At 43.3% G+C, this 20,534-nt stretch overlaps 1 protein-coding gene and 1 long non-coding RNA gene across 10 annotated transcripts in view; both read left to right on the forward strand.

Moving 5' to 3' along the window:
- The window catches only part of LOC138687981 (uncharacterized), a 37,287-nt gene extending 27,331 nt beyond the window's left edge, over window positions 1-9,956 (forward strand). Inside the window, exons 15-20 of the long non-coding RNA XR_011327018.1 lie at window positions 1,063-1,201; window positions 1,795-1,895; window positions 4,903-5,523; window positions 8,241-8,329; window positions 8,921-9,248; window positions 9,354-9,956. This is a non-coding gene — a long non-coding RNA (uncharacterized lncRNA). The remainder of the gene's footprint in view (window positions 1-1,062; window positions 1,202-1,794; window positions 1,896-4,902; window positions 5,524-8,240; window positions 8,330-8,920; window positions 9,249-9,353) is intronic.
- A 1,045-nt stretch (window positions 9,957-11,001) lies between these two features.
- NEO1 (neogenin 1) overlaps window positions 11,002-20,534 on the forward strand; it is a 221,664-nt gene continuing 212,131 nt past the window's right edge. For 5 of the 9 annotated variants that reach the window (XM_069797773.1, XM_069797775.1, XM_069797776.1 and 2 more), the window contains exon 1: window positions 11,003-11,452. In XM_069797773.1, coding sequence (XP_069653874.1) covers window positions 11,338-11,452 — 115 coding nt within the window. In that variant the 5' untranslated portion in view covers window positions 11,003-11,337. Of the gene's footprint in view, window positions 11,453-20,534 lie in introns of all 9 variants that reach the window. The other 4 variants (XM_069797777.1, XM_069797781.1, XM_069797782.1 and 1 more) reach the window with 2 other exon arrangements.

Below are 20,534 nucleotides of genomic sequence, written 5' to 3' on the forward strand. Positions count from 1 at the left end.
TTGGCTAGACAGTTCACTACTCAAAGGTATCTTAACTTTGCATCATTTTCTGCTGGAGCAGGAATACTGGGGATGACTTCAATCTTATTGTAATCTGCTTGTACACATTGCTTTTCTAATTTCATGCCTAGGTATGGCATTTCCATTACAAAGGAGTTTTGTTGGTTGAGCTCTGCTGGTCTGGGTCTTTCAAAAGCTGATCAGAGCTTTTGGTCATGTGCTTCTACTCTTTTCCCTCCGAACAAAACATCATCTACCCAGATCCTAGGCTATCAAAGCCCATGAAACAGTTCAAGTGCCAAACACAACCCAAACGGCAGCCTGAGAAAATTATGTCTCCCATAGGGGCTGTTGAATATGCACAAACGTATGGTCTGTTTTCCTAACGTGCCTGTCAGAACCCTGCTGATGCCTCCAGCAGAGAAAAATATTTGGCATAGGCCATTTCCCCCCAAACTTTACTCCTTGCAGGAAATAGAAACTGTTCTTTTCCTACATATTTATTTGTGCTTAACTGTAATCACAAAGGGTTGCATTTTTTCCCTGTTCTCTGGTGACTCATGAGTGTCCGCTTGCTGTCAGTTCTGCATTTCCTCTTACCTTTCACAGAGCTGCAAGCCTTTTCACCCCTTCTGCTAGTGTCTGCTATACTCCACCTAAAAATTTGATATGGGAGATGAGCTTTAGGATGGGTGTGCTTTATTCAGGTTTACTTAGCATCCTGTGCAGGCTTCCCTGGTTTTTTTTTTGGTTTTTTTTTTAAATCTTCATTCCCTGCTGAAGGTGTTCTTCTAATGTGAACAAGGCTTTTCAACACAAGTATACATGCTGCTAATTTTTCAGACCATCCCTTTTGCTGTCTGTTGTTTCCCCATACATTTAACAATGGGTTCCTTTGGTCAGAGGGAAGATCCCCACTGTAAGTGCTGACTTGGGGTGGTTCACTCACTGCCCAATTTCAAGAGTCTGCTTGTAGCTTTTGGGGGGGGAGTTAATTAAGTTCCTAGCACTGCATAAGTTGGTGTACAACTTATAATTAATTAATATCCATTTATCTTTCAGGCTGTGGTTTGCTTACCTTCTGCTGCAGTGTCACCCCACCCACCCTGGGCCCACAAAATACTCCAAATGGGGATTTTGTCCACACTGATCTCTTATCTGAGTTCAGTTAGCCTTTCAACACTGCAAATAAGCTATTCAGGTGAGAGAATCACAGAGCTTTCTGTGCTTAGTCCTTCTTTACATACATCATACCTGTCATTTTTAGGTGAAGTGCAAGATTTCTTAGCTTTGTCATTTCTAACATGGCATCGTTCACCTGCATTAGCTGAAAATTAGTAAAACTTTTCATGTGTCAGGACTGTAGCCAGGATCAAGACTAACTTCTTCATCTTTCTGGTTTGGAAATTGCTCACAGTGAGGTATTTGCCTTGCTCAGTGTCAGAGTTCTCACTGCTCACTTCCTGCAACAGGAGCCTGTGCACAGCGTGTGCTTTGAGAGTCTTCTGGAGGCACCATACCCCATGGACTATGACATTTGCCAGAAATTGGATGCAATACTTAAAAAAAAAAAAAAAAAAGAGAGAGAGCATAAGAAAATAGGAGTGTTATGTGAGGTTTTTCTTCCTGATGTCTTTCACTGGTACTTTTTACAGCTTTCTTTTTAAGCTAAGCATAATACATGAGCTCTGCTCTTTAGTAAAAACACACATTAACAGCAGTAGTAGCAGTAAACATCAAAAGCATGTCAGTAATACTATTCCTTGTCTTCCCCTATGCTGCCTTCTCCAAAAGTATTACTTCCTAGCATGACCTGGCAGCGTGAGAAGTAGTGGCCTACTGTGGATACTGCGATGACAACCCCAGAGGACCAGATGAGTGCTACCTGATATCTGGTGAGTGGGCTAAAGGTCAGAAGGAAAAAGCTGGACTACCATTTGAAAGGATGGTTTAGACAAAACTAACAGATCGTGAAGCAAGTGTCAGCCTGAAAGAGGGTTTTAGAGGCAGATTGCAGCCATTTGGGGCTAGAAAAAACATTAGGTTTGTGAGAATGCTTTTCTTCCTCTGTGAAATATATCTTATTTGTTACTTGCCTCACAGGGCTTGCATCCGAAAAATGCCATTTCTTTTCTTCATAGAATGTAAATGTTCATTCCAGATGATATAGACATAAACCTCAATTTCTTCTCAGACCTCACCGTAGGTTTTTGAACATGGAATGAGAGTCTTTTTGAGAAATGGATTTCTTGTTGAATACATACACTTCTGTACTTTCAGAAATGAAGGGTACTTCTGATAGCCTTAACCTCTTTCTCTACCAATTCCCCATTTTTAGCAATGTAATTTTGTTCCAAGCATCTAAATTCTCTCCAGTTTTTGGTAGTAATTCTTTTTAGCTGGATTTCTTTGGGAATGTGAAGGCATCTTGCTTTTATGCAAAATGTCCATTGCCTGTATAGCATAAGAGTATTTTCCTCCCAGATGGCCCTGCAAGCACGTACCTCCCACTGCACTGAAGGAGGATATACCATTTCAACCTTTGGTCCTTCTAAGAGCATCCCCTCAAAAATGTGTATTAGTGGAGGGGGAGGTAGGTGAAGCAACAGCCTGGGCAACATATACAGTGTGGTGGTACCTGTTCACTAGAAGGTGGATTAGCACCTTCACCTCTTTTCGGACCATACTGCTCAATGGGCAGTGATGTTCAAAAAGGACTGATCTCTGTCGGTATGAACTAGCAACCTTTAGTTTTCTGCAGTTCCCTCTGCTCCATTTAGTATCTCTGAATGTCTTTGTGCCTCACTTGGACACAAAGTCACATTGTGACCTCTTTGAAACTCATTTCATATTTCTTAGAATCTGCAGTAGCAGAAATACCAAGCAGTCAGTAAGTCCAGTCAAGTTATGTTAGAAGTAAAGGTGGCATGTTGTAAGGGCAACATTTTCTTAAGGAACTGCTATTCAGGCATATTTGTTGTTTCAATTAGTCTGATTTAGTGGCTCAGTCAGGGGGCTGCAGCCTGTAGCACTCAGACTGTAATTTGATTTCTAAAGCTGCCATTCAGGTACTAAGGAAATAAAAACACGTGGTAAAACCACATCGTGACAGCAGACGTAGAGATCCTGATGTGCTTAATGTGCAGCGTACCTGTCAGGAAGATACCAGGGTTCATGGCATGATCACCCACATTTCATATCCCATCAGAGTTGCATGTTTTGCTCTCGTGGCTTTGATCAGCAGTCCCCTGGGAGGAGCATGGAGAGGTGGGAGAATGGTGCTGTTTTTCCAGAACTGTTGCCCTGAAGGGATGTTTAAACAAAAAAAGAAAGTAAAATTAATGTCTGTGAAAAGTGCCAGATTGACAGCTTTAGCGAGTAAAACACACTACCTATTTGAAGGCTACCCACGTTTTATCTGCGAGAGCTGTCAGCGCAGTACCATTCCTCAGCACGAAATGTATTCTTTTCTTTTTAAACTGTCCTTGTGTCTCCAAATTCCTCAATCCTGCATCTGAGAAAGATTCAGACAGCACTAATGGAGGTAAGAAGTTGGACTGCTGAAAACTAGGAAGAAATGTTGGCAAATTTGCCCTGCTTTTGGAGATGCTTAAAATTTGCAAGAGGCTAGAAATGATTTAAAAATAAAATTTATGCAGAATGATTCAAGGCATAGCTCTGCTTTCAAACTAGAAACTGCTGGGAACAGGAGCTTGTTTCTCTCCTTAGCAAATCAGGGCTGTATCACTGTTGTTGGTCTCTGAAAAGAGACCCCCATGCTCTTAGCTGACAGCTGACAGCTAACCAAGGTCTTGTCCGGACTTTTGCAGCACGCCCAGGTGCTGCAGCATGAGCACCTGCCTTTCGTGGCAGGAGGATGCTTTGAGAGACACCGTGATCATGATGCACAGATCAAGTGGCAGGAGGTCACTGGCAAAAGACAAGTCCTCCAGGACGCTGGGCATCCTTCAGTGGCACCTTATGAGCTTGGGGAGTGGAAACCCTGTCTAAATGAGGTCTTGGATCTGTTGCTTTATGGTATTGGTAGCAAGATATTTAACTTATTGGATAGAGTCAAATTAGGTCCCTGCACTTTTATGCATAGCTAAATTTACATCTGAAACCGCACAGTAAGCTCTTCAAAGTATCTGATACATGAACCTGAAGACCTGTTCTGAAAAGTTGAATTTTACAACTGTTTGAGCTTGTCCCTTTTTCAGATGACATGGTAAAAATGAAGAAGTCTCATATTTATTCCATGAAAATCCATTATATTTGTAGGAAATTCCTTCACAGCATTTGAAAGGGTGATGAGGTTTTGAGGCGCATTCCAGTAGGAGGAAGCAGACCCAAAACTCTAATTTTAAAGGGCTGCCTGAGAAGTGTATGAACAAGACAGTTGCTTATTACAGCAAACAGGACTCTGTCCCTGTCCCAACCTATTGCCCAATGTCAGTATTCTTTCCTGTTTCTGCAGATCATCATCCCTGTCTTCACTACATCATAGTAACGATGGGTGCCACTGTTTTTGAACTGTTAAATTAGTTGTCTAAGGTAATTTTGTTCATATTTACTATTCTGTCACAAGGTTCTAAAACTACTCAGTGCCTCCAGTTTCTGCCATTTAAAGAAGAGGGATACTTTAGCCACTATTTTCAAACAGGGGCTCCTGGAATCATTATATATGTATATTCACTTTTAAACACCTAAAGTAGTAGTCTGAGATACAAGCCAGCCATGACTGACTGCCAACAGCAAAGGACACTTGTGGGAGTTGTAGGTGTTGACACAACAGTCGAATCTATCTAGTCTCAAGTTTTATGCATAAGACTTGCTCATCTAACTCTGGCTGATCCATTTGTATCTCAGGCAGGTAACATGGCTTTTTCTTTCCATTTCCAGGACTTCACAAATGCAGGTCATCAATCCCCTGACCAGTAGATAGGTCCCAGAGCGGGAGAGAGACGACAGTGCCCGTAGCCAAAAAAGGGACAGGGCGATGCTGCTGTTAGTAACTTTCCACACCAGGCAGAGGTGAGGTTTGATTAGTATCTGTAAAGTGTGCTGAGATCACCAAGAGCAATGGACTGTATATTTTCCAGGCATCCTCTGTTCCTGGTCTAAGATTGTTTCTTTGATTTCCCAAGCCCAGAGGGAATGACTGTTTCTATGTGCTAAGTATCAATTATCTTCCTTTTGTTTTTAGCCTTTCTCCTCTCCACTTTTTTCCTCTCTGTTTTGAATTGCTCTCAGGCTGCTGCACTCTCACTTCCCTGCCTTTGCTGGCACAGACATCAGGAGAAAATGTGATAGTGTTTACATAGCACTGAAGCACTAGGACTCGGGAGATGTGAAATGCGGAACTGCTGCACTACCTTTGGTGACTCACGACACCTTTCCGTGGTTCTGCTTTCCTTCTAATTTCCTGCTGGGCTAACCTTCTAGACTGTAACATCTCTGGGGAAAGGACTTGCTTTTGTTGTGTGATCCCACGGTGTCTAATACAATAGGACCCAACCTCAGGTAAGACCTTTAGGCACTCCCATTATATGAATGAGAACAAGATTGTTGGTGTCAGTAATTAACATTCTTGTGGGATTGTTGGAAATGCTTTGGGATAAACACCACCTGGAATCATCGTCTGGCTTATGTGGTTTTTAAGCTGCGGAGGAGGCTGATCCTGTTCACACAAGAGGGCATGGACCATCTGTCTCTTCTCTTACTGGATGTGCAAAAAGTCTTTCAGTCCAAAGATGAGTTACAGTACCTCAGTGAGAAGCGGGACACTGGAAAAGTGAGGGCATTGCCAGTGGCGAAGAAGAATGGAGGCTCAATTACCAGTGTGTCTCCAGTAGTGATCTCACCTGAGAACAACGACTATATGAAAACTACTAAAACAGAGAAAAATACCAAACTAAGTGTCACTGATAACATTGTGAATACCTGTGGCACAGTGTCATCCCATGACAGGCTTCCAGAGATGAAACCTCACTCTGGTTAAATGGATGGCAAAAATCCCGTTGACTGCAATAACATCAGGCTTTCCCTTTGGGGCTTACCTGGATTTCTCTCCTTCTGAATGCCCAGACAGCCACATCCCACATCATTTTGCACATTCTGATAGCAAATAAATGATTCTTTTCCTTTAAAGCGTGGCTTGGATTCAGTAAAACCTGCATTTTGGATTCTAGGTTCCCTCTATCTACATCTGAAATCCCTAAATAAACAAACATTGGATTAGACCTCAACAGTCCTGCCGCTCAGTGACTGAAGCCTTTAAAAGCATTTCACACCAACTGCTCTGCTCATATTTCAGACTGTTAAACAGTGACTCAAGCAAAGGAGCTCCATCTTCCTCTCAAACTTCCCAGGGAACTAACCTTAGTTATTGGAAGGTCTACCTCCATTTATGACCCTCCCTGACTCCAGCGAGGAGTTGGAATTGTTTAGCTGTTGTTGACATCAGGAATGACATAAATATGTGCTGGGGTTAGAGGATTTCTGGCAAATGGCCCGCTAACCTAGAATTTGCTCTGCAAAGTCAGGAGGATGACTTTTAGCCTTGGAGCAGTTTGCAAAACCACATCTGTGACCAATATGAAAAACAATAATAATAACAAAAAATAATCTAGTCCCTACTGAATGATGAAAGACAGCATACCTCGCTGGGCACTGCGGTGCTGGGATCAGTGTGGAGACCTATGCAGGAATAATCAGACAGGTCATTATTGCCAGAAAGTCATCTGCGGATGGCAGCACAGCAGATTAAACGGAAGGTCAGTATCTCATAGGTGTAAGTCTTCAACTTAATGAGCCAGGTCTTTATTTGTGCTGCAGCCCCTTCTTATCCCAAAATTGCCTTAACCAGCTGCTTGCTAGAGGATGCCCAGTAACAGAAAATTCTCTGGATAACAATAAATTGGTGTAACTATTCAGTGTCACCTCACATCCTGCTAAGCAATAGAGAAATCATGATCAGAAAAATGGACACAACCAGAGAGTCACTGAACAGTCGAATCCTAATTTTATCACCCTTCTTGTGGGCAACAGATAACCCAGTGCAATTTGCAGCAGCTCTGAAGCGGCTCCAAATCTCAGCTGGAGTCACAAAGGCTCAGTGCTAGCCTTGGACTGAGGAAGTCGCAAGAGATCAGTGAAGTTGTCATTGTTCCATAACCTTGCTTCTGCACCAAAAACCAGCAGGCTGGTTTGAAATATGAAGCACCTCAAGCAAAAGACAAAATTTTAATCACTGAAATTAAGGTCCTTCTCTGGATCCCTCTCTGGAGAATACTGTCTATCTCCAATGATCATGCATGGACTTCCAAAGAAGGTAAATTTTGAATTTAAAACTGTACAACGTCAGTGTGTGAATGACAGTGTGAAATCTTGGCTGTAAGGCCGAGACATCTCCAAGAGGAGAAAAACACTTTTTCCACTCAACTGTGTAGCAGTGGCTGAGGTAGATGAGGTAAATATGTTGTCTCCAACTATTAAAGGGTGAGGGAATCTTTTATACACGTATATTACATGTTTGCAATCTAAAGGTGGTGTGGGTTTTTTGTTTAATTCAAGAGTTTAAAAGTTTAGAAATGCCGACATTAAGGTGGCCTGTGCAACTGTAATTTGTCCCTTTTGTGCATTTGCATTATGATACACTATTTAATTGTAATTAGATCACATGCTGTTCTTTTGACAGGTTCCCAGCCTCACTCATTGTACAAAATAGACTGTGCTCACTAAGTAATAATTTTATTTTCTCCTCGCTGTTCACTATGTGGCCCATGCTTTATTTACTGCGCACTATTCAAATATTGTTCTGAAGACAGATTTATTCATTTTCTCCTGGGCTTTTCCATGGTACTCATCACTATGGTATCCAAGTGCTTCACAAACTCTAATTCATTTTCTCAATGCTGTTGTGAGAACTGGTGTTACCCTTATTTTACGGATGAGGAACTTAAGCATACAGACAGAATAGTAAAAAATATCTTTTAATTTTAGATAACCAATTAGAAATGCTCATGGCCTGATTTTGTCAGAAAATAGAAAATGGCAAAGCACCTAATTTATTCAAAAGTTTAATAAATTCTCATTTATTGCAGATGTATCTGCAAGTGCTCTTCACTTCTGCAAATCAGACTTCAAAATGTCAGATCAGGCACGTAGGAAGTGAAGACTGCACAATTAGCGCCTGGTTGTGAAGTCTCGTTTCAGGCACTGTGCTTTGCATCCCGTAGGAGTCCTGAGGCTGAAGCTCTGTCCTGGAGCAGCAGTCATCCACCTTAGCCACAGCGCCGTGCTTGCCTTCCCCGCAGTTCCTCGCAAGGTACATAAAATGCCTACGTTTGATTTTTTAGGGTAAATTAATTGCAAGTTGTTTAGGCACTTATCTTGATTCCTTGACATTAGTTCAGCATCCAAGCCAGGCTTACCCTTTTGCACTGGCAGCCTTTATTCCGCTATTTCGTAACGAAGGGGACGAGGTGCGTTCTCAGTGTATTTCAGATACTTGCTGCCAGCAGAGACATGATAGTTGTCCAGGTGGTCTTCATTCCCCTTCCTAAATCCCCACCTTTCTGCTCTGCCTCTCTTCCTCAGCCTCTTGTCGTTCCCACTTCTACATCACTGTCTCTAGTGAATTCCCTCGTCGCCCTTGCTGCATCCCACACCAAACCTCAGGGTCGCATGTCTTCCTCCCTCACCCCGCTCCAGCTTCCCCGTCTGATCCCTTTTGCCCAGCAAGTTCTCCATCAGCCCTTAGCCAGATAACGGGCTGGTCTTGATAGCCCCGGTCCTCCTGGGTCGCACGGGCTTATTCCGGGAATTTTCTCCCATTCCCAGTCTGTTTTCAAGTCTTCTCCCAACAGGCTGGCTTCCAGACTCTTGCTTAGGAGCTTTGCTTTATCCCTCCTTCCAGGCAGACGGAGTTTCCTCTTCCAACTCCCCGTTCCCTTTCGCCACCCCGAAGAACCTGTCTTTCTCCAGACCCTCTGCGCCTGCCAACTTACTCGTCCCCGATCCAGTTCTCGTCCCCACCGCGCGTTACTCAAGGAGCTTCCTGCTCGGCGTTTCCCAAGAGGACTGGAAGGACAGGTTCCCCGCTTGCCCTTTCCTACCTTCAGACTTGGCATGGTCCAGAGCAGCCGGGAACTGGAACTGCAGGTCCAGCTCCAACTCCCACAGCCTTGGGCTGTGGCGTGCTGGGAGAGCACCGAACTGCTGGAGAACCGCACCGTGGAGGGCGGGTAAGGGTAAGCCCCCGCCAAGCACAAACGGGGGATGTTTGGTAGGGGTTTTCATGGTGGGTTTTGAGGGAACACCTCTGACAAAGTGACCGTGCTCGTTTTCAGACTCGAAGATCCCCGACAGAAGGAACGAAAGAAGAAGTGTTTGTAATTTAACCCGAGGTATGAACTTTGGATGCCTGAATTTCAGCACAGTGGTTAGTCTGGCACTATTGAAAGTGACCGAAGGTAGGATTTGATGATGGTAATTGCTAACCAGCTTTAATAGGAATTATACTACCAGTCCTGCCTTTTAATCAGCACTTCCATTTTCAGTATAAATTACAGTTCGTTGCTGGTAATCCTTCTGGCGTATCAGATATCAGCGTAACTCGGCAAGCATAATATGGAGAAACCCAAACATCCTTCTGAGGGGGTAATTATTCCTCATTGCGAAAATGCTCCAAGATATTTTTAGCGGAGGACAACCCCCCCCATTTCCTGACAGAAACACCAAACAAAATTATAAAATAATGAAGCAAGTTTCACAATGAGAAACACTTCAGACACCCCTATTAGCTGATACTTTGTAGTCACGTCAATGTTTAATTAGTCTCACACATCTCTGCATCCCCATGTGCAGCAAAATGCACACCTGCGTTTTGGTGCACTGCAAAATGTGTCAGCGTCTGCCTCGCCGAAAAGCCTCTAAATAAACAAATCTGCAAATCCCGCTGGATCAGGGATGATTTCGCGGGAATACAGAGGTGCCTGCATCCAGAGGGACACCCTCGCCACATGGACGGAGGCTGTCAGGGTAAACTTTCCTGAAATCAGTCCTCAGTTCCTTGGCAGGAACGTCACTACCAGTGTAAAAGCCTGTTTCTTTCTGGCACAAATGATTTTTAAACTAGTTTTAAAACATTTTGCAATACGAACAGGCATTTTGGGGGGATGTACCTGTGTTTCACGTCTCGCAGTGCCCCAGGGGTACGGTTATCTCACGGTTACCACTTCTGGAGCCCTGGTACTATATAATTTATGTGCTGAAAGAGACAATTCAATTAGTCAATAATAAAATGAGCAAGGATAGCGCGCACATTGTAAAAATGTAATTTAGTGGGCAACAAGCTGAGGTGGAAAAAAATACAAGGGTACGCTTCCTATGATTAATGAAGGAGGAATGTATATTTATTTATAGCTCTTACTGTGTCCTTTGTAAGGATACGGGATCCAACAGTAAGGCTAAATCCGGCTGGTGGTGGTGATGCGGCATTCAAATGATTTGGATTTGATTGGCAAATGCTGTCTAAAACTAATTGCCCCCAGGAGGATGAAAACACATTTCCATTTGCCTTTTCAAAGTACCTTCGGGCTTTTCTTCCCATTTATTTATCTTTCGGTTCGTTGAGAAACGTGCTTATTACGAAAGCCGACAGTCCCAAATTGAACAGCACAGATATTCCCCCCCCCCCCCCAAGAAAACAAGTTTCTGCGAGTTATATTTTTACCACACGCGCGCGCTCCCCCCTCCCCGTTCCCGCCTCCTCTTCCCCCCGGGCGGGGGCGCCGCGCAGGCGCGGTGGCGGGCGGCCGGGCGCGCGCACACCTGGTGCGGGGGTCGGCGGTGGTGGCGGGAGGGAGGGGAGCGCGTGCGCCGCCGTCTACCCCGGGAGAGGCGGGGAGTGGAGAGCGCGGGCGCATGCGCGCTCGTGTTGGGGGGGGGGAAGAGGGCGGGCCGGGGGGGGGGGAGTTGTGGGTGTGGGCGGGAGGGAGCGAGGGGAGGAGCGCGCGGCGAGCGCCCCTCTGGCTCCGTGTGAGGGAGCGGCGGAGCCCGGCGCTGGGACCGGCCCGCGATGGAGTGAGCCGCGGCCGCTCCCTCCCTCCCGGCCGCCCGCGCCTCGCCCTCGCTGGCTGCTCGTCCGGGGCGGCTGCGTGAGCCCCCGCCGCCCGGCTGAGGGCCGCCTGCCTCGGGGTGCCGCAGGGGCGCAGCCCGGCGGCGGACGAGCGGGGAGCGCGCCCCGGCCGGCAGGCAGGCAGGCAGGAGGAGCCCCCCCCGGGGGAGGGGCTGGCGCTGGGTGCCCGGCTGCCGGGCGCGGGGAGCGGAGCGATGGCGGCGGGGAGAGCCCGGCGGCTCCTCGGCTCCCTCTGGATCGCCCTTCTCCTCGGGCAGCCGGACCCGGCCGGCGCCGCCGCTCGGAGCGGCTCCCAGAGCCTCCTCACAGGTAAGGAGCCGGGCGAGACCCTGACAGCGGCGGGGGGGGGGCCGGCGGGCGCCGAGGGGGCGTCGTCGTCGTCGCGGGCTCGGCGGGCCCGGGGCTGTGAGGGAGCGGCTGGGGGCGATGGTTGGGGCGGGCGCGTGGCCCCCGGGGTCCGCGGGGGGGGGCAGCGGGGCGCCCTCAGCGCGGCGGTGCCGGCGGCCCGAGGGAGGCGAGCGGCGGCGGCGGCGGCGGTCCGCTCCGCTTGTCCGAGCGGGACGGTCTGGGCGGCGGTGCGCGCACCAGCAGAGGCCACTGCACACCTCCGCAAGCGGGCGGTCATCCCTGCCGGCGCCTGGCGCGGGGAGGAGGAGAACGGGAGACACCTGAAGCCCCTTTTTGCGGCGTCAGTGCTTCAGCGGTTCACCTGTGCTTCGTGCTCTCCCCGCCGTCTGTGGGCAGGAGCGCAGGTGAAACGATTAGGGGCGCGCACGGGCTCTGTCTGAGCCTGGAAGACCCGGCGAGCGGTACTGGAACCGGTAGGGACTCTTTACCGGAGAGGAGATGACAGGCAACCAACCTGTGGAGAGGGGGAAACTCGCCTGAAAACTGTGCTGCAACGGCCCAGAAATGAGCGATCTGGCAGCGTTTCAGACGCTGTAGTTCTCGCACCTTTTACCATTGTTACCTTTAATGATCCGTTATTGAATCCTGCTTCTTTATAGGCTACGAAAAACGTAATCTCATCCAGATGAAGCGTGGTGCGCGTATGACAAGGCTTTCTAAAAAGGCCCTTGCGAAAGACCGTTAATGCCTTGGAAGGCTCCCTAGTTTTGCAGTAATGTTATCTGCTCGTTTTGCAAAATATTGGCTTTAAAAAGTAACTTTTTTTTTTTTCCTCCTTGTAGGCAGTAGAAACTAGTAGAAAGCTTGAAAGAAAATTTGGTCTTGAATGTTGAATGCTGGGATTTTTTTTTTTTTAAATACACCCCTGTAGATTGAATTCCGGTATTTTAAAAGAAAGGTCTGTGCAAGTGGAATTTGGAAAAAAAACCTGCTGGTTAAACGAGTGGTTTCTAGCAACTTGGAAAAGTGAGAATGGTTAAACTCTGATATTAAATGGTGTAATTGTCCTATTGCAAATCACATTAGGCAGAAATGTCCGTGGTAGTTCTTGTCTTAGATACTACTGATGTAACTGTGTATGCTGACTCCTGTTGACAGGGAATATTTTTATTTATTCTCTTACACAGTACAAGCTTTGCAGATTCCAGGTCTGAAGCAGATACTTTTTTTTTTTCCTTTTGAAAAATACCGTACCTGGACTCAAAAGATCTTCAGAGTATGTGTAATAGATAAGTTACTTTTTTGATGTGTAAAATCTTACCACGTGACGATTCTTTTTCAGTATTTACTGCTCTACTGACAGCTCAATGTAGTTACTGTTGTGTTGGTTGCTCTTTCCTATTTTAAAAAATCCTTTATGCTCTGAGGAAATCACATTGATAGGTGAAGTTTTATCTGTTGAAGACAAATACGTGATTTAAGTCAGCAAAGGGGGAGTGATGTGCTGAAACATGCAAAATAAAACCTTCATTGAAGCTGACTGTTTATCGGAGCAGGAATTTAGAAGTAACAGCGTGGAAATCTTGGGAGTTCTGGTGAACCCCTACTCTCTCCTCTTTCTCTTTTGCGGCAAGCGCTTTTATGCCCTATCAATGGGTACTGTCCCGTTTCATCCCTGGTAAGGACCAGGAGCCGGGCTTTCCCTAACCCTGAGGGTGTTTGTACCAGTTATTTAGAGGGAGTAACTGAGGAGGGAGAGGCTTTCTTGGTTCTTTGTCTCAAGGAAGATGAGATGCTTCAGGCATAGTGGATGAGCTTCATCTTAATTCACACTATTTTCCACCTGATTATTACTATTTTTTTCTTAAATAGAGGATGTTCCACATACTTTCATATTTGGCAGGTGGGAGAGGGACATTCAAGTCCCTCCCTGCTCAAAGGAGAGGGAGTCAGGTACAGATGTTCCACATCACGCATGAAAACGCTCCCCTTTGTGTTTCAGATGCAAGGGTCTTCTGTCCCGTGCTTTGTGTGAAGCTTGATCTCTTTAGCATGCTCGGAATAGTCTTAGCTTGCTGTGAAGGGCCGGAGAGGCAGAGGAACACCTAGTTTCTAGGTCCAGATGGAGGTTTAGCTGTGAGACCTGTGGCTCTGCTTGTCAAGACTGAAGTGCCACTTGCGATGTCCAGAACAGCAGGTTTTTAATGGAGGAAAAAAAAAAGAGGAAAAAAAAAAAAAAAGCTGGCCTTTTGGTGTTTATAAAGATGTCATAAATGAGCAGAAGTTATAGATTTGGAAACACATATTCTTTGTATGTAGCCATGTATGCTTGAGTGACATTTGATCCCATCTATAAATAGCCAGTCATTGCTCTCTGAAGAAGAAAAGCGTGTAGCTGAATTATTGTAGGAAAAAACCATATAGCTTCATTTATTTGTGTGTCTGTAAACATTAGTGTGTTTCCTAATCTATTTGGTTGCTTTGCAAATAAGGTAAAATGAGCTACTGATTTTAGAATTAGGACAACATTTCACTTAGCTAAGGGAATAAAACCAAAAAAATCAGTAGTAAGGAACAAGCATCAAATTAAGCTAAATCCTGCCTCTTGTAACTGTTTGACTTGAGATTAACGCAAAAACTTTGATCTATGCAGGATTGCATTATTAAGAATAAAATTGAAGTTGGTGTCACTTTTAATTTTTAATAGAAGAGCTGTGATAACCTGTAAGATAACCATTAAGATTGCAAATTAGATTATTCAGAAGCAGGAAATTTGTTCTGTCTCTGCCTGGTATTCTTGAAGTCCTTGGAATCAGCATGTATTTTGTGGTTAAAGGATAAACCGGCAGTTTTGGAAGTCCACAATCAAATGCAATTAGAAATTGGCGAGCATGAAAGCTGCACAAGACTCCCAGAACTGAACAGGTCGTTTTAGCAACATGTTGATTACAGATCATTGGCGCAGTATTCACTGCGATATAGGATGCTCCTTGTAGGGTGCGAGAGTAGTGTATTGAGAACTGAAGAAGGTGGGAGCATAGATCATCTGGGTTCCTTAGAAACATAAGGTCATAATTTGTTTCTGTTTTGTATGCACGTCTTGATTATTTCTAAATATATCACAAGTTAAAAATAGAGTAGAAATACTCAGGTGTCAGTTACATCCCAAGTCACTTAAGCACAGGTCTCCAGTTGATATTCCTGTTTCATATAAATATGGTATGCGTCAGCCTCGTGTATTCTGGGTGTTGCATATGATGTGATAGAAGCAGTTTGCTTATAGCTCCTGTGATGTGCGGAGACCAGCGCCACTGCTTATACGCGTGTACAAACAGGCAACAGTGAAAAGGTCTGTTGGTGCTGGAGCATATTTCTTGCGAGGGTGAACTATTGTTCTAATAATCTGTGAATCGAGATACCTTTCACTGGGGTTGTAGTGATGCATTGTCGCTTGTCCTCAGCTGTAAGTGCCCAAGTTGCATACGGCTTTTGCAACGTGTGGTTATTTGTTGTATTAGTCATCTAAGAAAATGATTTGACTTGCTTATAAAGCCATCCCACTAAACTGACATTTCAATTTAAAAACTGTAAGATGTGCGTACATACCTGTGCTTAGTATTTATCACAGTGAAAAACAGTAAACAAAACCTGTCATCTTTATAAAAAACAAAAACCAACCAAACAAAAAAACAACCCCCAAAAACCCCCAAAACAAACCACTTGGCTTAGTTACCTCCCGCTGCGTTAGCAGTGCAATTTAAGTAAGGAAATTACATAAGGAAGATTTTTCTTTATATAAACAAGAGTATTTTGTAATTCCTGATGATAAAATGTCCTTGTGATTTACAAGACATTAACTTTCAACCAAAGATTGTCAGAGAAATCTGAACACCTATGTAAGCACCTAACTCACGTTTGCTGTGTTGCCAAGAAGAGGAGGGTGGTAAGAAGTGAGCTTGGAAATGGGAGGGGGAGTTCAAGAAGACCATACAGAGAGCAATACGATACGGTCCTTAACCTTTACTTTCAAAATATAAAAACATTTAACTTGTGCAACATTACCCTGAGTATGATACAGGGCTTGAAAGCAAATTTTTGTACCATCACAAGTTTGGCATGGAAATAATTTTGTGTATAAAGTGTATGCCGGTATGTTTGTAGCTAAGTTTTCTAAACATGCAGTATTTTTATATATGCAGGGGTTTTAAAGTTTCATTTTGCATTGTCTGTGAGGAGGCATAACTGAAATTCTTGCTAATAACTAATTAATGCTCGTTTCCCATAACAAATCTGTCCTAGCATCAAGATGTCAGTCAGTGGACTGCCTCCAGAAGCCTCAGTGGAAGGGAGGCTTCACTCCACTTTGGTTTAACCAGCTAGTAGGTCTTCAAGTGGCTGCAGTAGCAGAATTCAGCTGGCTGCAGGGCCAAGATTGCAGCTTCTCATGGGTTCAACTTTGATGCTGGTTACAGAATAGGTTTATTTACTTTCCTATGCACCTTAAGAACTGGGTGTTCAACCCCTGAAAAATCCAAGGTCTTAGTACAGCACTTGGAAACGGCAGCTGAGGCAGCGATATGTGTTTGCTTAGCCTGTGTGCCGGGTTCTGGGTGGAGAGGTACTGCTCCAGATATTCAGAGGGGTGCTGCTTCAGATTATCGTGCTGAAATAGATTTCTGTGCCCTGAGTAGTTAAATATAATGCTCTAAGACTATTGAAAAAAAAAAAAAAAGGCAAAACAGTTCTTAATAGAGAAAATGTCTCAGCACTGTGGAAACAACAGTCATATTTACTGATTGGATGCTATTGATTTAGTTCTCCAGTTAAATTGCCAAGATGAAAGTGGTAATCCTGATTAATTCCATATAGATAGATAAGCACCATTTGTATGTGTATAGTTGCAGAGTTCTTTAGGAAAACTGAAACCCTACCTTTATGTGGTCTATTAGGTGCTTTAATGTTAAGTGGGTTTTTTACTATTTAGTATTCATGCTGAAGAGAGTAACTTAATTTTGTAAAATAAACGGACTGTCAATTTATGATAAATCCTTTTTGCATCAGTTAAAATAACTTTTTTTTAAAAAAAATATATTATTAAAGCTGCCCTTACCAAAGGGAGTGAAGGAATTGGCAATGTTCTGCTGCTGAACTTTCTTGGGAGTTTGGGTAATTCCCTGGAGTATCTAACAACCCTGACATGTTTGAGTTGTGTAGAAAGTGAAGAGATTTAATGTTTAATTTTAATGAAGACTATCTAATGTCCCTTTAACACTGATTAAGAAGGAAATTACTACAAAGCAAAATGAGTTTTGTTTTTTTTACACTGTGACTGAACAGTATCACTCCACTCATTGCTTCTGGATGTTTTGGGATTCTTGAAAGTGATTGGACATGTTAGTAGGAAAGAAAATCACAACCAAATCCCTAAAGGTGCTGTTCAAAAGGGACTGTCTGACTTGGGAACTCCCTGGGTTCCAAATACATAAACTTTGGTATTTTTTTATGGCGTTCACTGATTCTCATTGCCAGTCTTTGAACTTTCCCGGTTCAGCTTTGGTTTGCCATTGTGACGTGACCAGGACTGAGTATGGCATTTTTAGGAAGTAATGTACTGGTAATCTATGATGTGACAATGTTTTATTCTTCCTGTTCCTCTTGCGTTCTAGTTTTCATAGTTACTCGGTGAGAAATCTTGTCTTGAGTTGAGAAGTTGATCTAGAAACCGTGAATTGCACATTAGAGAGAGCTTTTTTCCTTCAAAATGCATAATTCTGCATAAATTAGCAGTGAATTTTCTTTGCTGTGAAGTAATTTGTGCAGCTGACTTGAAATTCAGGTGCTCTGCTTGTGCCGAATTTCTTAATTTGCAAATTTTAATCTCTTTATCTTCTTTTTCTTAGTGCATTGGATAGGTGTTGGCTCATATGAATGACTTCTTTTTGGTAGTATGAATTTTGACGATTCACTTACTTTGTCTCATCAAAGCATAGCAGCTTGATAATTTTTGGTATCCTCTAGTCATAGTTTTGTCCAGATGTCTTTTAAAAGTGGAAAAACTGTTCTGTGGTTAAGTTGCCCACTACTTCATTCACCTGTTCAAAGAATTTGAATATCTTGCTGTCCTCTGTAGTTAAGTTAGGTAAGATTTTAATTAAGTTACCCATACAGGAGTGAATCTTACTGTGTTTTTGTTAATAAATTTTTTTACTATTGCCTTAAACCCAGAACTGCATGCTTGCTGTTTTTTTCATTTTTCACTTATCTACTACAGAAGCTTAGAAAATGTGTTAGTTTTTGAAAGTAGCTGCACTTTTTATAGGTCCATCAAATGTTTCAGCCCTTCAGATCACCTGGTGTGTTTTTACTCGGTGATGATGGGAGAGCCAGCCTGAAGAAATTGCTTACCTGTCTTTGACTGCCACTGAAGGCCTGAATGTCTTTGCTGTCTTGTTTAGTGTGACTAGTAACTCCTACGGTTTTGTACTTCTGCCCCCTGCTCCCTTAAAATTTCACTTCCTCTCTCCTAGTTTTCTAATCCCCTATGTACTTTATATCCTTTTGGGTTTCCCTGGGGTTGTATTTCTGCTTGACCAGTATAGGTCTGTTGAACTTTGCCACCTATTTATGTTTTTTTAATCTTTCTCTTGGGCTTAGAAGTATGGACAACTTAGGAGTTTTTTTTGATTGTAGTTTGCTGCCCTTACATGTACTTGGGCTCTTAATATTTTACCTTTGTTTTTATTTGATATTTTTTTTACATGTCTTGGAGCTGTCACATTTTGTGACACTGGGTCAAAGCATGTGTCAGTAGCCAGCACGGTTGTCTTCCATTATTATTATACTTTGACACATTTATCTTGTTTGATGTGCTTTTAGCTTTTTTGACATGTGTCTAATGTTGATGTTGACCTAGATGTGAATAATGCAGTGCTGCTAGTATGTGTATGATATTCTGTAGTTTGAGGTTTGTGCTGATATACGTTTAAGTGGAGTTTCTTGCCTATTAAAATACTTAGACTTCATAATAGTTTTGGAGAGACCTTGTGCTTTTCTACGGCTTCCATCTCTTTAATGTTCTGCGTGTAGTGTACAGCCAGGTATTAATGAGTGCTTTTTTATAAAACTTCTGCTTTGAGTGTCATCTTTACTATGATGTTTTGAGCCATGGAACATCTAAGTTTGTATTTATGTGAATCTGTGAATACATATAATATTTTTATGTCTATAACATAGCACTTCCTACTACATTGTCTTGGAATTAACAATTGTATCTCTAATAATTTTGGCCCTGTTGATTTCTTTTGTCTTACTTTTGGCAGAGACACCTTTGTATTACTGACGTCACTAACAGACTTGAGCACTTGGAAGCAACTTCTAGCTTTTTTTCAGCTCCTGGTTTTCAGTGTAATGGTCCAGTAGCTTGCTTCCGCTTGGTGGAGTAAGTCCTTTGGTGTAAGCTTCATCTTTCACAGTTTTCCCCTGTAGTTAATGAACCTGAACATCTCTTCCTAATCCTGCTCTGCAGTTCGTGCATTGAAACCTTATAATGTAACTGTAGCGAGAGAGGGAGAGCCACAAATAGAGGTGTTTGGATATTCTTTCTAAAAGTAGAACAGGCTGCCAAAAGTCATTTAAGTCATTAGACCTGTCACGAATTTTAAGATCTCTTGAGTGTGTATTGAGAAGCAGAGTATAGCTTGCTTTCTAAGCCTTAAGGGGTTACTGTCACATTGGTTAAAAAAACTGAATAATTGCTTGAAACCAATGCCTGTTGCAGTGTTGTACATAGCAGAGAGGAGAGCTGGGTATTGACAAGAAGATGAAATACCTCCAAAAGTAGTTTATAAAGCCAAATGTTCCTGTTTGAAAACAGGCAAGGAAGGAGGAAGTGTAAGAAAACTGGAAATAAAGGAAAACTGCATCCAGAAATGTTTTTTGATGTGGTGGGACACCTAAACAGTTTGTAGGATACTCCTGTGTGGTTGGAATTGGCATTTTTGGTGTTGGGCTGTCAGTGCTCACGTTGCAGAAAATCCAGGTATTTTGTTACCAGTTTGTGAATCTTTTATTAGAAATGTGCCTAGGCAGATATGAAACATGGCAGATATGAAGTCGTTGCCAAATGTTAATCCTATTTTCACGTGTTTAGTTTCAGCATTTCAAGATGGTGGTGCCATTAAAAGGAGGAGGACCTGCGTACTATGCCCTTCCATTTGCTTTCACAAGCATTTGCGGAGGATGTAGAGAATGGGATCAGTTCCCTGATCTGCTGCGCCATGTGCCTGCATGAGTACTTGTAGTAGCAGAAGGGAGAGGGTGACATGAGCATGTGGGAACAGTGTCGTGGGAAAGCAAGACTGCTTTTTCTGGTGGGGGTAGAGATTGGCTTAGTATTTGAACATGAAAAGCACTGTGAACAAAATATATCACGTGTCTTATGTCACCATATTAATCTTTAATATTATGATGTATTATAGCATATCGATTTCAGATACGTAGACTAAAATTTTGTCAGAAAGTGGGCATTATTGTTTTTAAATGAATTTGCTAATAAAATGTTTCATAAAAGTTCATCTTTAGATTGGTAATGAATTCTCAATTTAGCTTTAATTACTGTTTTGGTTTGTCACTTTTTTCCCCACACTGAAATCTCATTTGTTTGACTGGTTCTGAAGTGGGAATAAAGCTACAAGTTTCATCTTAAAATAATTAGCCTTGAGGAAAAGAAATGTAAAACTACCAAATAGGTTATACTTTCAGAAGAGGATAGTGGGCCAGGTAGTTCTTCGAATGCACTAGCCTCTTACTTGCTTAAAGTCCAGAGGAAACTTCATTTAACAATGATTACCTTGCGCAGCATATCATTTCAGGGGTCACTTTGAATCTGACGCATGCTAACGGCTGTGTTGTAGCTTTGTGAGGCCAGGACTTTCAAAATCATCCCTGTACCAATATTGAAATCCTGGAAGGAAAACACTTAATTGAAGCCTGGTTGGGAGCGTAAGAAAAGCTTATGGGTGTCGTATGATGTGACAATATGCTG

Source organism: Haliaeetus albicilla, chromosome 12 (genome assembly GCF_947461875.1).
Source record: "Haliaeetus albicilla chromosome 12, bHalAlb1.1, whole genome shotgun sequence".
Taxonomy (NCBI): domain Eukaryota; kingdom Metazoa; phylum Chordata; class Aves; order Accipitriformes; family Accipitridae; genus Haliaeetus; species Haliaeetus albicilla.